This window comes from Rhinoraja longicauda, chromosome 22 (assembly GCF_053455715.1).
Source record: "Rhinoraja longicauda isolate Sanriku21f chromosome 22, sRhiLon1.1, whole genome shotgun sequence".
Classification (NCBI taxonomy): Eukaryota; Metazoa; Chordata; class Chondrichthyes; order Rajiformes; family Arhynchobatidae; genus Rhinoraja; species Rhinoraja longicauda.
This window is the reverse complement of record NC_135974.1, coordinates 7902327-7919518: the sequence shown is the minus strand read 5'-3', so window position 1 is coordinate 7919518 and position 17192 is coordinate 7902327. Positions and strand designations below refer to the sequence as shown.

Genomic DNA, 17192 nt, shown 5'->3' with positions numbered 1-17192 from the left:
CTCTAAACTAAACTGTGTGACATGCCTTGACCATTTGTGCTAATTGATCCAAATATCTGTGCTCAGAGCAGGCTCATGAGGTTTGATATATGGTCAGTGCAAAATATATATTTTTTTTTAAGAAGTGATAGTGACACTTCCTCTGCAGTGACAATAAGTCTGAAAAAGGGTGTGGGGCACCTTGGGGGTCCCATGCACCAGAAAGGGAGGAAAAGCACAGAGAATGATGTAATAGCATTTTGACATTTGTACTAGTTTAGGAACGTCATTTTTGCGGTTTAGGATTACACAGTATCGACTTACATTTCTTTGACAGCAATTGATTCTAAGTTAAACGATTTCACCATCTTCACTCTATTCTTCAAATAGAACTATAAAAGGGCACACGAAAATCTACTAGCTATGCCGATATTTTAGAACATTACAGCACAAGAACAGGCCCTTCGGCCCACAATGTCTGTGCCGAACATGATGCCAAGACAAACTCATATTCTCCCTAATTCTTTTAAAGAATTAATTAAGGCAGGTCTCATTTTATATATTAACTTTAAAAGTCAGCCATGAGCGAAAGTTTAATCAATAATTTAATGACATCCCACCTGAACAAAAACAGCATTCAACAGATAAAGTAAACAGCCCCAAAAACCAGCAAGGAGATGGAAACTACATCACTGGGCTGGTAAAGGTTTCACTCTCCATTCAGTAATGATTTCATAGTGTGCACATATTGCAGAATACAAAGTCACAAGTATTACAGTAATATTTCAGTTTGTCAATTATACAATCAAGCACAGGTGGTAGAAAATCCCAAAAGAATTAGCAGTCAAGCTGATGCAACAAGACGACTGGTAATTACTCTGCATCCACCGACGAGGCTGATGCAGTTTCTCCTCTTCTTGTGTTTTCTCTGACTTTGTTAAGACCCATTGCTAAATACTCTGATGTTTTCTACTGAAAGAGCCTTAGATTAACTTTATCAATGAAGAGCCATCTACATTTAATATACAGATGCTCCCCGACTTCCGATGCTTCGATTTCCGATATTTCCACTTTGCGATGGTGCAAACGGCAACAACCCGTAGCAAGCCGCAGCTCGCTTCCGGCCACATGATCAGGTGTATTAAATGCATTTCGACTTATGATATTTTCGGTTTACGAAGGGTTTCTCGGAACATAACCCCATCGTAAGTTGAGGAGCACCTGTACATTATAATCATGAGCCAAAATACTGCATGTGCTGGAAAACTGAAATAAAGACAGAAATTGCTGGGAACATTCAGCAAATCAAGAAGTATCTATGGAAAAAGAAACAGGGTTAGCATTTCAGGTAGCAGATCCTTCATCAGAACTGGGAGAGAGAAAATGCATTGATTTTAAGTGGCAGAGAGGGTGGGGAAATAGAACAGGACAAGGGAGGTATTTATGATCAGGCAGAGCCAGGATTGCTGTTTGGGATAATCTGTAGTTGGAGTCATCTAGTTTGACAGGTTGATGAGGACATTAAGAGAATGACAGAGTGAGATCATGAAGGAAAAGAAACACAAAGGCGAGACAGATTGACAACACAAAGAACATTAACATTGTAAAATGCAAAGCTGCATTAAATATCCACGTCAGGTAGTGCTAATAGAGAAAGAAAATCTGATGAGCTGCAGCAGAACTACCAGTTCTGAAACAAACAGAAAAGCAGAGTTGTCTGAAGATGTAAAATTCAATATCAAGTCAGGAAGACTCCCAAGGTATCAGGATGGATGTTGAGCTGTTGTTCCTCAAGCCTTTGTTAGACCTTGTTATAATAATGTAGGAGGCCATAGGCAGATAGTAGGAATGTGACAATGAATTAAAGTGGTAAGTGACAAGAAGCTTAGAAATCATTCCTGCAGTCTGAATGCTGGGTGCCACTTTGCAGACACCCATTCTCATTTGGCTTCTTCACTATAGGGGTGGCCACATCATGAGCACCAAATGAAAAATATTATATTGGAAGAAATGCACATCTTTAGCATAATTTTACAATCCTTTTACACCTCCATCCCTCACCAACATGGTCTGAGAATCCTCTGCTTTCGCAGATTGAAGAGCTTCTCCTTCGTTGGCTGTCACCGACTCTCACTATTCCCTCCTATAAAGGACTACACTGTACTTTTCCAGTTCCTGACTATGCTGTATTTGCTCAATGTTAAGTCTTTCCATACAAGTGCCTCTGAAAGGCCGTTGTTCTTCCTGAGCCACGACTTCCATTTACCATAACTAAGACTTTGACCTCTACTCTCACCTCCTGGACAGAATAAGGATAGAGCTCACCAGCCCTTGTATTGATCAGATCATCCTTTACAAGGATTTCCACTACCTTAATGAGATTTCCACAGCAGACTACGTTGGGTAATCAAGAAAAATTGCTGAAATATATTACCTATTCAGCATCTCCACACAGAGCTCAAGTACAACTAACCATTTAGAAATCTGCCTTTTTTTTTTTGCAAACTTGTAACCACAATGGCGGGACGATAGTCCAACAGTCTATATTCTGAAGAGACCTCCCTATCTCAGTTGATTCCATTGTTTTCTTCACAATCCTGGATAGGTCCAGCCATCCCATCTAAAGCAATCTCTTTTGTCTGCATGTCAGTTTGTTTGACTAAACTTAATCTTGGAATCCAAATAATTTCTGTAACATTTAACTGATAAGAAATTCTACCACAGCATCAAAATGGTTAACCATTTCCTTCACTTTGCACCTAGTTCTGACGGGGAAATAAATATAGTCTTCTTTAATGGTGCAGACAATTACTTCAATATATTTTCAAACTGGAGCATTCACAATTCACAGAAGTAATTTGCCGATGATAACAGCACCAAAGTAATTTAATGTTAAGTCATCCTGCAATAGCTCCATGGTGTTAAATTATAACAATGGCCTAACATCCAGATTATGGACTGAGCCATGAGGGAAATCTAACAATGTAGTTAAATTAGAAAAAATGACAAGTTGACTTTCATGGAATTTTGTTGCAGTGCAACTATCCCCATCTACTAGTTTACAAATGTAGCCCTGGGAAATGCACATTATTTCAGCAGCAGATCAAATTAACCAGTCCAAATTTACCAACAAGGACAATTAATCAGTCTCAGGTTTCCCCATACGTCGCAATTCTATTTTGATATCACTACAGTAAAGTACCTAAAGTACCTCAACGCAGATGGGAATAAACACCCCATTGTACACATAAATACTTTCTTGTTAAAGAGACACAATGCAATACAGAGCAACTTTGACACAAACTGAAGGTTCACAGTTATGCTTTATTGACCATATCAAATCATTCAACCTACAAAACCTTCTTAAACCTAATCAAATTAAGTCAGTATGAGGCTGCACCAGTCATGTGGGTGCCTTTGATGCACAACCACTCTCCTCCATTCTTTCCTTTATCCACCTTTGTCCAGTCAGCCTTAAAATAAATTGTTCTTGGTCTTCTTCTCATCAGTCCACAACACACTCTGGGATGGTATTCGTCAAGGTTCTGAGGCTTTCTGCTTCACATCCAACCACTGCATCTTTTTGATTTTGTGCAAGAACCGATTTGATCTATTCTGGATTTATGTTTTTATTTTCCATTGCTAAGGTACACATGAAAGTCTTCTGAAGTATTTAGTTTAGTTTCGTTTAGATACAGCATGAAAACAGGCCCTTCCGCCCACCGAGTCCGTTCCAACAAGCGTTCACCCGCACATTAGTTCTATCCTACACACTAGGGATAACTTACAGAAGCTAATTAACTTACAAATCTTTACATCTTCTGAATCTGGGAGGAAACCGGAGAAAACCCATTAGGTCACAGGGAGATCCTACCAATTCAATACAGACAGCACCCAGTCAAGAATGAACCCGGATCTCTGGTATTGTAAAACAGCAACTCTATCGCTGCGCCACTGTGCCACCCAGAAGTACAGCATTTCAAATTGCTCAGCTATCTTCAAGAGTCCAGGGCTCACAACTGACCAACATTGTTAAATTGACAGCAGCATATAGGAGATAAAATGTTGTCCTTGCTTGTGATATTGTTTCTAATTGAGATTTACTTCCATTTCACCAGTTGGCGAATAATGAAAGCTGTTATTTTTACATTTGCTAAGATAGCTTCATGTGAGTTTCTCTATGTGTAACCATTTTTACTGCTGTCTTCTATCATATTTACTCCACACTGATTTCCAATTCATATTTTGTTGCACCTTTATGCAGCCCATCTATTATTTCCATAAGCTCTTGGCATTGGGTTATTATCGCCACATGTATCTAGATAAAATGAAAATTTTGTTTTGCATGTAATCCGGGCAAACCATCGCAAATGCCCGAGAGGAAAAAAGGGAATGACCGGAGTATGAATGGAGCAAATGTTCAGTGCTATCAAAGGAGCGTGAAATATAGTAAATAGAGGCTGGTTTACATGATGGACTGGGTTGCACTCACAATTCTCCGTAATTTCTTGCGGTCATCGCAGAACAGTTGTCATACTGAGATGTGATGCATTCAGATACGATGCCTTTAATGGTGCATATTTAGCAATTGGTAAGAGACATGGCGTGGAGACATGCCAAATTTCCTTAGTCTTCTGAGGGAGGAGTGGCGCTGAATGTGGTGGACAATACAAATTGCTGGTGATGTTTGCATCTAGGACCTTAAAGCTCTCGACATCACCCCATCAGCACCATTTATACATCCTGCTTCCTGAAGTTAATGATAAACTCCTCATCCTGTAATTGAGGGATTGGTTGTGGTCTTGACACCATGTTACTAAGCACTCATATCTCCTTCCTGTGCTCCGTCTTATCATTCTTTGAGGTTCAGCCTCCTATGATGGTGTCATCTAAAAACCTGCAAATGGAGTTTGAGCAAAAATTGGCCGTACAGTTGAGTATATAGGAAGCATCATATGTGAGAACACAGCCTGGCAGTGTACCAGTGTTGGGAATTTTCATGGAAGATGTTTTGTCGCCTGTCCTTACTGATTGCAGTCTATGGGCAGGAAGTCAAGAATAAATTTGCGGAAGGTGGGTACTGAGTTCAGGAGTTTGGAGACAAATGTGTTTGGAAATATGGTATTGAAGGCAAAGTTCTAGTCAATAAGGAGTCTAACAATAGTGTCCTTGTTATCCAGATGTTCCAGTAATAACCAGTCTCTTGAAGCATTTCATGACGATAGAAGTTAGAGTCACCAGACAAGTTATTAAGAATGCTACCTTGATTTTCCTTGACACTGGTCTTCTTAAAGCAGATGGGATCCTCAGATTGGAGAGGTTAAAGAATACTCCTGCCAGATGGTCCACATAGTTTCGGAAAGCATGCCAGTGTCTCCATCTAGGCCAGTCGCTTTACTCAGGAAGGCCAATCTGATATCTACGACAGTGACCGTGGATACAAGTGCTGATATTCCGCTGACCTTCATTCAAAATGTGTATGGGAGGCATTGAATTTCAAGGAGGGGTGCATTATTGCCAGTGATTATTCCCATTTTCATTTTGTAGCCCATTTTCACATGCATGTGTTGTCACAATCGACAGATGTCTGTGTGGTCAGTCTAGGACTTTAGCTTGGTCTCGAGTTGTCTAATGACGTCCCTGATGGCTAGGAAATCGAGGTATGACCTTCACAAAGCCATCAGGGATCACTCTACTTGATCATCTCTGACCTGGTGTTGATATCGGCCTTCTCCAGGGCATGGATCTCATGGCCCATCCATGGTTTCTGGTTGGGAAATGCTGTTTGATGTCTTTGGCACGCAGTCCTCGACACACTTACTGATGACGTCTGTGATGGCATATTATACTCATTTTGATTTGTTTCCTGTGCCTTTGAATAAAGGCCGGTCCACCAACTCAAAGCAGTCACGTAGAAGCTTGTCTGTTTCCTCAGACCAACACTGTACAACATTTCATACGGGATCCTCACGATTCAGTTTCTGTTTGTAAGCAGGGTGTAGATCACAGCCCGATGGTCAGATTTCCCAAAATGCGGGTGGGGGATGGAGTGGTAGACATCTTTGATGGTTGTGCAGTAGCGGTCATGGGTGTTTGGGCCTCTGGTGGGACAGAAGATGTGTTGATAGTATTTTGATTTAGTATTCTTCTGCAATTTCTGCTATTACTTCAACATTATTCACAAAATAAATATTTTAAATTCTTCGTCCTCCAACTGACACAATTCCAGTGAAGCATTCAAGCAACTGGCAAAATTTGTTTCAGTGATAAAGATGTATGAATAAAAGACAGACTTGCTGTAAAGCTGATGTTGTGAATCAGGAATCTATTACTAGTATTATTGTAAAGCTCTTTTACAAGTTACTATTGTAGCTGACAATATGCTTCTTCATTTTTAGCCAAACATAGTACATAGTACAGCAGAGGAACAGGCCCTTCACCCCAATGTCTGCACCAAACATGGTGCCAAGTTAAACCAATTACCTCTACCTATCATCATAGACACTAAATGCTGGAATAAATCAACGGGTCAGGCGGCATCTCTGGAAAAATGGATAAGTGAAGGTTCAGGTTGGCACCTTTCTTCCAATGTTTCTCCAGAGATGCTGCCTGACCCGCTGAGTTACTCCAGCATTTATCTTTGGTATAAACCAGCATCTTTTTATTATGCCTCTATCAATTATTTTTTGACGGCTTTGAAATTATGATATTACAAAGAAAAGCAAAAGTGAAATGGATCCCAGACTGATGTGAAGAGATTCAAAGAGATTCTCAACACAAAAGTAGTTCTGGTTTTATAATCGGAGAAAGATTGGAATTGTCAAACAGAGGAAATGCCAAACAAAAACAGAAGAACACAAGAATATTCCGGTGGCCTATCAAGTCTGCTCCATTACTCATCAACATATTGACTAATCTTCTTCCTTAGCTCAATTTTCCTACACTATCCACAAATATTTAGTGACAGAATTATTATTTGCAGAGCATTAGAAATGTGACAGTTTATAAACTACAAAATGTGCAAAATAAGAAAAATCTGACAAATCAGGAGAAAATTCAATTATAATCCCTAACCAAAGAAAGGGAATCTAAAGCAATTGAGCAACTTCACATTATCAGTCTCATCAGTAATCAGAGCCAATATTCGTTGCTTGTGCTCATTTACAACGTCCTGAAACAAGGTGGATTAAGATCAGAAAGAATTACCACAGACCAAATCTTCAACTTCATAATTTTAGAAAAATAGCTTGCCCACCAAAAATTCACAGGTTTTATACCTAATATTAAACACAATAAACACCAAGATTCTAGTTTCATAAAGTGCTGAGAGAATGATCTATTACCAGTTCTTAAAATATATGATGTACCCAGGCAAATGTGTACGATTCCAAACTCACCTGCAAACAATACCCTTTGCATAAGCATTGTCCACTAAAGGGCCTTTGAAGCCTAAAAGGGAGAGTGATGATTTGGCCGAAAGATTGAAAACTTACATTATGCAGAATCTGGTTACTTACAATGATGTCATGCTGTCCAAATACAGGCATCTCCCAGAGCGACTGGTTGGTGAACTTGTTGAAGTAATATGGCCTATTTTCTCTCCTACTCCAACACTTCGACCATCCTGCCTGCACCAGCTCATCTGAAAACAATACAATCAACATTTAAATAAATCTAAAACCATACAATTATTTATCCTGTCAATGACGTGTGAAATTTACTTTAGCCAGGCCTTAGGGGGAAAAAAAGGCCCAGGCATCATTGCTTTACTAGGCAAATTTAAGAATTACTGTATACAGCTTTATGATGTCCTAGTTGCTGTGAAATTAAAGTCTCAATTCTCTGCAAGGAAAATGAAGTGCGGTATTTCGGACATGCATCCTCCAATCCATTCCTCCACCCAACCTTCACCCTACCCCACTGGACACTGCTGGTTAGCTGTCGGAGAACCAAATCAAAGCCAACTCTGGCAGTGACTGGAAAAAAGCTTTGAAAGCTGACATCCATTCACAGGCAATGGAATGTCTGGTCCTTTTCATTCTTCCCAGACCGGAGACATAAAACAAAACTGAGAGCATCCAACTGGAGCCTTAGGTACAGGAGATCCGATACACAAGAATAACATTTAACACTAAAAGCTCACTTTAAGGTTATCACCAGTAAACAATTGCATACCCATGTAATGTCTGCAAAACGGGTAAACTGTAGAAAGTTCACTTCCATCTTATTCAGATTTCATTTCATAGGGAGAATTACAAGAGGTTCGACACAATAAACATTTGTGCAAGTTTGAACCTGCTTTATAACAAAGGTTGATTTGGGAGTATAGGCCAACATATAAAAGTTGAGTTTTTAAAAAAAATCAACATACAGAAACTGTTTTGAGATACAAGCAGAAAAAACTAAAACACATCCCAAATATTCCTACCATCTCACAGCAGTTAATTATATGTGGATTCCTAGCAATTTATCACAAGCTTTTCTTGCACTTGCATTCAGCATTTTCCCACCTAGATAATCCAGAACATTAAACACCTTCGAACATCCCAGTCCTACCAATAACCCTCAAGGACTTTCAAAGACAGTAACTCAGATCAACAAAGCACTTTTCACATGTGCTAGGTATTTCAAATCATCTCATAGAATTCCAGAACATCAGAATATCAATGGAAATGACAAACATGACTGTGTATTTGTGTAGGAAAGAACTGCAGATGCTGGTTTAAATCGAAGGTAGACACAAAATGCTGAAGTAACTCAGCGGGACTTGCAGCATCTCTGAAGAGAAGGAATGGGTGACATTTCAGGTCGAGATCCTTCTTCATACTTGGTAATGTGGGTTAACGTAAATGTAATTCAGGGAAGTGTATAACCACCTGCATCTACAGACAGATTAATATCCCACTCCCCAAGAGTTCAAACATAAAATGATTAAATTACTGTCAGTCGTCTGCAATAATACCTGCTAAACGAGGCAAAATTTCTCTCAAGAGTTAGAATTGGTCATATCTCAATGGTCTTTTAAGTCCTTTCCACAAACTCTCATAATCGGGAAACTACAGTAATGTTGCATGTGGCCCATTTTGAAAGCAAAATAAATGAACACTGATGAGGAAGAAAAAAATCATATAACCCTCTGTCGTTGCACCTTAATTATCCGAGTAATTGGAAAGCAGTGTCAGGATCGGTCCAAGTCAGCATGGATTTATGAAGGGGAAATTATGCTCGACTAATCTTCTGGAATTTAGAAGATGTAACAAGCAGAATGGATAAGGGAGAGCCAGTGGACGTGGTGTATCTGAACTTCCAAAAAGCCTTTGACAAAGTCCCACACAAGAGATTAGTGTGCAAAATTAGAGCACATGGTATTGACATGGATAGAGAACTAACTGGCAGACAGGAAGCAAATGGTAGGAATTAACGGGTTCCTTTTAAAATGACAGGCAGTGACTAGTGGGGTGCCGCAAGGCTCGGTGCTGGGACCCCAGTTATTTACAATATATATTAACAATTTAGACAAGGGAATTAAATGTGACATCTCCAAGTTTGTGAATGACACAAAGCTGGGTGGCAATGTGAGCTGTGATGAGGATGCTACGAGGCTGCAGGATAACTTGGATAGGTAGGGTGAGTGGGCAGATGCAGTATAATGTGGATAAATGTGAGGTTATCCACTTTGGTGATGAGAACAAGGCAGATTATTATCTGAATGGTGTCAGATTAGGAGAAGGGGAGGTGCAATGAGACCTGGTTGTGCTTGTACATCAGTCACCGAAAGTAAGCATGCAGGTACAGCAGGCAGTGAAGAAAGCTAATGGCATGATGGCCTTCATTGCAAGAGGATTTGAGTTTAGGAGCAAGGAGGTCCTACTGCAGTTGTACAGGGCCCTGGTGAGACCGCACCTGGAGTATTAAGTGCAATTTTGGTCTCCTAATTTGAGGAAGGACATTATTGCTATTGAGGGAGTGCAGCGTAGGTCCACCAGGTTAATTCCCAGGATGGCGGAACTGACATATGATGAAAGAATGGGTTGACTGGGCTTGTATTCACTGGAATTTAGAAGGATAAGAGGGGATCTTATAGAAACATATAAAATTCTTAAAGGATTGGACAGGCTAGATGCAGGAAAAATGTTCCCAATGTTGTGCGAGTCCAGAACCAGGTGTCACAGTTTAAGAATAAGGGGTAAGCCATTTAGGACTGAGATGAGGAAAAACTTCTTCACACAGAGTTGTGAATCTGTGGAATTCTCTGCCATAGAAGGCAGTGGAGAACAAATCATTGGATGTTTTCAAGAGATAGTTAGAATTAGCTCTTAGGGCTAAAGAATCAAGGAATATGGGGAAAAAGCAGAAACGGGGTACTGATTTTAGATGATCAGCCATGATCATATTGAACGGCGGTGCTGGCTCGAAGGGCTGAATGGCCTACTCCTGCACCTATTTTTCTATGTTTCTATCATCCAAAGTTTCAATGGCAATTTTTAACCTGCTTAGAATAGGTCAATATTCTCAACAGTTCCAGAGGCACAAAAGTGCATATGGCACATCAAGAAAAAGCAAAAATGTCAGAAACAAGCAGGTCATGGTGCATTTGTGGAAACAGTCAATATTTCAGATCACTCGATGACACTGCATCTGATAAAGAGACAATGCTTCTGGCATGTTGTTTTGTTTCTTGTCTCAATTGTATCCAAAAATGTTCGAAATACCATAAGAACACAAGAACTGGTAGGTTATTTTGCACCTTGTGCCTGCTCTAAACATCAACACAATCTTTTAATTCAGTGCTGACTAAACCCATAATCTTTTATTCTCTTAATATTTAGAAATCTATCAACAACAGTTTTAAAATAATCTGCAACTAAGCCCACACAGCCCTATTAGGTAGTAAATTGGAAATATTCTTCACCATCATGAAACATTTTGAAATGCTGGTGATTGCTTTTATTAGCCTCCAGATAGCCTTTATCCACTGCAGTTCGACGACTGCTGCAGCAGGTTGGCTGTAGACGCTATCTCCCTTGCCTTATAATCATCGTTGGAACATTTGAATAATAAGGCACCTAGTTCAGACTCCAATTTATTGACAATACCTCCAGTTTCAACACAACAATCCACATCAAAAGCATCATACTCTTGGACTTTGGAATCAGCACACTCCCATGCCACTGGGTGCTTGATTCCTGAGCCATAGACAGCATTGAGGATAGATGACAAAATATTCCCCACTATAATTCTCAACACTGGTGCCCCACTCTCCTCAGCACCTTACTATACTCCCGATACATTCATGGATCGCAGCCAATGGTCGTAACTCCATTTACAAGTTTGCAGTTGTCACCACCGGCATGGGCCAGACTTCGAACAATGGTGAGGGAGTGCAGAAAGGTAACAGAGAGCTTCATAACAGGGTGTCAAGACAACAATCTCTCCCTCAAAAAAGACACAAAGTGCTGGTGTAACTCAGGCATTATCTCTGGACGTTTCAGGTTGGGACCCTTCCTCAGACCTCTCCCTCAATGTCAGCCAAGACAAAGGAGCTAATTATTTACTTCAGGAAATGAGTGATGTACACACTCCAATCAGCATCAATGGTGCTAGGTGGTGCTGGTCAAAAGCTTCAAGTTCCTGGGCAAAAATATCACTAATAATGTATCCTTGACCAATCACATTTAAGCTATGGCCAAGAAAGTACACCAATTCCTCTACTTCTTCAGAAGACTCAGAAAGTGCAGCACATCGCCAACGACTCTTCCCAACTTTTACAGATGTAGTGTACACTTATCCTATTGGGAAGCATGCAACTTGGTTTGTCTACAGCGCTGCCCTAGAATGCATGAAATTGCAGAAAGCAAAGCACAAAATGATGGAGGATGTCAGCAGGTCAGACATCTGCTGAGGGAATGGACAGATGGCACTTTGGGTCAGACTGATGGAGTACAGGGGAGAAGAATGGAAGAGAAGCTGGGGTGGGACAGTAAATGTGTACAAGTGGGGGGGGGGGGGTGATCAATAAATAGCTGGAGGAAGTGACAATATCCAGAGGGGAGAGGATAAAAAAGATTGTCAAATAAGGAGAGGGAATGTAATGCCAGAGGGAGGGATATAGAACAGTACAGCACAGCAACAGACCTTACGGCCCACAATATTGTGCCGAATATGGCGTCAATACCAACTTTTACATGCCTCCTCATATTCCATATCCCTCCATAACCATTTACTTATCCAAAAATCTATTAAATGCCACTATTGTCAGCCTTTGCCAACACCCACAGCAACACATTCCAGGCACTCACCAACCTCGATGTAAAAAAACATGCCCCACATATCTCTTTTAAACTGTGCCCTCTCATCATAAAGCTATGCTCTCTAGTAATTCCCATCCTGGGAATACTCTAATTATTCCTCAGAATTTTATATACAGGAACCTTGTGTTTTATGCGGAGGTTACATGCTTGAATTGTAAATTAAATATAAATATGACTATATTGTCAGCAGTAATTTGCGCATTATCCCAAAAATACGAGCACGTAAATCAAGCTTTGGTATTAATTGAACAAGCAAGTTATTTCAAAAAGGCATTAATCAAACATAAGGTGCCTGTACGTCAACAGGTCTCCACTTAAACTCCAACATTCCAAAGGAAACAATCAAATTCTGTCCCTCTCCCTGTAGCTAATTCGCCCTAATCCAGGCATTAAGGTAAACCTGTTCTGCATCTTCTCCAAAGCCTCTACATCCTTCCTGTAATGGGGTAACCAAAATGGCACGGAATATTCCAAATGCCCCAACCAATGAAGGCAAGCATACCATATACCTTCTTTAATAAACTTATCTATTTGCAATGCCACTTTCAGGGAGTTATGGACTTGGACCTAAAGATCACTCTGTACATCAATACTGTTAAAAGCTCTTGCCATTAATTGTATATTATTCCCTTACATTCAACCTCCCAAAGTGCAATACCTTGTCTCCTCAGATTGAAATGCATCTGCCATGTCTCTGCTCATTTCTGTAGCTGATCTATATCCCACTACACACTGTGGCAGCGTTCCTCACAATCTGAGACCCCAAGAATATTGGTGTCATCTGCTTATCAGGCAACTGAAACATCCTATCACCAACTAGAGAGCAGTCCTGACCTACCATCTACCTCAGTGGAAATGCTCAGATTATCTTTAATCGTACTTTACTGGACTTTGTCATGCACTAAACATTATTCCCTTTATTCGGTATCCGTACACTGTGGATGGCTTGATTGTAATCACGTATAGTCTTTCCGCTGACTGGATAGCACACAAAAAGCTTTCCACTGTACCTCGGTACACGTGACAAAAAACTAAACTAAATTACTAACCACCCCACCTACGTTTATGTCCAAGGATGGAAGGGGAAGAGGGTTAAAAGGGAAATAGGTGACTTGGGGGTGGGAGATGGTTGCGCAGAAGAGGGAAAAGGCGCAGGAAGGTTAGGGGGGGGGGGGGGGATGGAAAATGGTGGTCTTTTTCTGGTGGAGGGCGGCATGGGAAAGGAGGGAGGACAAAATAAGAGAATTCAAAATGAATACCATTGGATTGAAGGTGGTAGATGGGGAATATATTATTGGAGCCATATACCTCTATTCTTTCCATTAAATAGTCCTGCAATAAAAGCCAACATACTATTTGCCTTAGATAAAAATAGGCAATGATGGAAACATGCAGCTGATCAGACAGCATCTTTGGAAAGAGAAATTGAGTTAATGTTTCAAGTTTGACACTTAAACAGAATTCGCCTTCTTATTGGTTCCTCTAACTGCGTTAACTTTCATTGACAACCAGGTTGTTTTGAACACCAACATCTCTCCAACAACTTTAGGATGGCACAGTGACATAGCGGTAGAGCTACTGCCTTACAGCACCAGAGACCCGGGTTCGATCCTGTCTACGGGTGCTTGTCTGTATGGAGTTTGTACATTCTCCCCGTGGCCTATGTGGGTTTTCTCCGAGATGTTTGGTTTTCACCCACACTCCAAAGATGTACAGGTTTGTAGGTTAATTGGCTTGTAAAATTGTCCCTAGTGTACATAGGGCAGCGTGCGGGTATCACTGGTCAGTGTGGACTCGGTGGGCCGAAGGGCTTGTTTCCCCGCTGTATTTCCAAACTAAACTCTCACTTTGGCAGCCCCAGTGTATATTGGAAAAGTTAAAATACCCTACTATGACAACCGTCTATTCTTGCAGCTGTCAACACTCTCCCGGCATATTGTTCGTCTAATTTCCGCTTTGCAGCTCTAGAGTACAATCCCATCAAGGTGATTAATCCCGTTTTATTCCTCAAGTCCAGCCATATAACCTCACTGAAAGATCCTTCAGTAATGTCATCTTGAATTACGGACATGATGTTCTCCTTCAGAATCCAGACACAGCTCCAAGGCCATTTTAAAATTCGCTAGCGATACCACTGCTGTTGGATGAAAAAAGCTAATGATAAGTCAGAGTACAGGAAGAAGATTGATCATCTGACTGATTGGTGCCGGAACAACTATCTTGTTCTGAATTTTAGCAAGACCAAGGAGCTGATGGTTAATTTTAAGAAGGAGAAACCAAGGGACCATGCACATGTCTTCTTTCATGCGAGATGTTGAAGAGAGACAACAACTTCACCCTCCTGGATGTTTACATCAGATGATCCTGAGCCCAGCACATTGATGCAGTCATTGCGCACAACAACAGGCCCTTCAGCCCATATTCAACCAAGATGCCCTATCGAAATTAGTCCCATTTGCCTGTGTTTGGCCCTTATCCCACTAATGCATTCCTATCCATATACATGTACCGTTGTCTTTTAAATCACAAAGAAAGCCTTTAGTTTGGTTTATTGTCACGTGTACCGAGGTACAGTGAAAAGCTCTCCCACGCTTCTACTTCCTCAGAAGTTAGAGAAGATTTGGCATGTTGCCGCATACTCTACCCAGCTCCTACAAGAGCACAGTGGAGAGCATTCTAACCAGCTGCATCAAGCCCCGATTCAGATATTCAAGATGAAGAGGCCACAAAAAGTGGTGGGCATTGCCCAGTCCATCAAGGATACTGAACTCCCTCGCATTGAAGGAATATCCAGAAAGCCCTGCCTCAAGACAGTTAATATCAATAAAGATTCACACCACTTATCTTCTCGCTGCTACCATGGATAGAATATATAGAAACCTGAAAATCGTTATGTCCAGGTTCATGAACTGCTTCTTCAACCAGGTTTTTCAACTATTCTGACCAACACCAACCACAATCCTACCGAACTACAAAGGACTTTACACTACTATGGTTGTTCTACATACTTTGGGTTTTGCACTATCATAATCCACTTTTAATTAGAATAACTGATCATTTATTATACATGTATTTTTGTGATTGCATCTAATGTGTCTGTTAACTCACAAATAAAAATTTGCAGTGCATATGACGAATAAACACGACTGGCTCTTGACCCAAAATTGAACTTTTTATTCTTCCCAAACCAATTTTCAATACATTTCAATTTTTCCCCCCAATACCTCGCTTTCTGATTTATTTAATAATCTTTTGTGCAGCAGCTTAACTGAAGGCATCCAAATACACTACATCAATTGCCACGATTTATTTTGCTAAATACAAGTTCAAAAAGTTCTATCAGATCTGTCAAACATGATTTCTCCTTCATAAAATCCATACTGGATTGGGCAGTCAATTATTATTGTCCAACTCATCCTCCATCACTACCTTAAAATTAGATGCCAGCATTTCTCCTATTCAACCGAATAAGTCTACAATTCCGTTTTCTCTTATCCTTTCTCAGATAGAGTAACATTTTCTACTGTCCAAGCTGTGGAAATCATTCTAAATTCTATGGAATTTTGAATGATGACAACTATGGATCCACCCTATCCGTTGCACCATTTAAAAAAACATATGCAGGTCAGCAAGTCCTGGAGATTATTCACTTTTCATTCCCATTCATTTCTTACAATGTTCGTAATTGAACACTGAAAAAGTCTGGTCTACCCCAACAGCTGCTGACGACCTTCTACCGCTGCACCATAGAGAGCATCCTAACGCATGGCATCCCTGTGTGGTACCTCAGCTGCACGGAGGCAGAAAGGAAAGCTCTTCAGCGGGTAGTCCATAGAGCTCAGAGGACCATCGGAACACAGCTACCAGACTTGGAGGGCATCTACAACACACGATGCCTTAGAAAAGCCACCAGCATCCACAAAGACTCTTCACACCCCTGCAACAGTCTGTTCGAACTCCTTCCATCGGGCAGACGATACAAGGCCTTCTACGCCCGCATCTCCAGACTCAGGAACAGCTTCATCCCCAGGGCCATAGCTGCTATGAACCGGTCCTGCTGAGCCGGATGGTCACATCGCACAGTGATCTGGCACAGATCTACTTGCACTTTATCCCGTCTTAAAACTGTTACAATTTGTTTCGTTGGGTTGTTGTTTAAATTAATTTAAATTATTGCATTGTTTGGGAGGCGCATTCCCAATCTCGTACAATATATTGTATTGTATTGTATTGTAATTGTCATCTCTTTGAGCTCCTCATTTACCCATAGCCCACCATTATTTCCAGGTTTTCTGCAGCTTCTTCAAACAGAAAATATTAGTTAACGTTTCTGCCATTTCAGTATATACAGATCGATTTGCAATGTCCAAGATACCCTTCAGGTGAACAAAGGAAACAAATTAGATCTTAAAAACATCAATAAACAGAGAAATAATCAGAGGCTCAGCTGTCACCTGGCAGATCCTGCACCAAAGGTTTTACAGACTTTGGTGATGAGGGTTGTCCTTGATCAGAAGTACTCGCTGGACGGATAATTGTCGTGGGATCCCCTGCTTGCAGGCTGCTGTGATTTTCACTCGCCATTTTGTTTGCATTTGCCCTGCAAACTAAGAGGAAAATCAACAATTACCCCCATGACACACACTCTGTCAAGCAACACATTATATTTTTAGCCAGAATTTGCATATTCTCCCAACTATAATACTTCCAGCTAAATTTCCTCAAAAATTAATGTACTAATAAAATATAACTAAATTTGAGTAATTAATACTTAGTGATGATTAAACATTCTATACCACGAGTCTGAAAACTGATTATGCATAAAAGATATAAATACACTCAGCATTCAATATGATGTCACCTATTTAAGATTATCCATGACTAGTAGAAATTTGTTAGAGG

General features: G+C 40.5%; 2 protein-coding genes across 4 annotated transcripts in view; one reads left to right on the top strand and one right to left on the bottom strand.

Moving 5' to 3' along the window:
• Window positions 1-17192, top strand: part of LOC144604376 (cytochrome c oxidase subunit 4 isoform 1, mitochondrial-like) — a 420358-nt gene that overhangs the window by 259815 nt on the left and 143351 nt on the right. The gene's annotated exons all lie outside the window — the stretch shown is intronic.
• pcif1 (phosphorylated CTD interacting factor 1) overlaps window positions 1-17192 on the bottom strand; it is an 85245-nt gene that overhangs the window by 60452 nt on the left and 7601 nt on the right. For all 3 annotated transcript variants that reach the window (XM_078418684.1, XM_078418685.1, XM_078418683.1), the window contains 2 exons: window positions 16745-16897; window positions 7497-7621 (listed from right to left, as the gene is read on the bottom strand). In XM_078418684.1, the coding sequence (XP_078274810.1) occupies window positions 7497-7621; window positions 16745-16874 (255 nt within the window). In that variant the 5' untranslated portion in view covers window positions 16875-16897. Of the gene's footprint in view, window positions 1-7496; window positions 7622-16744; window positions 16898-17192 lie in introns of those variants that run through there.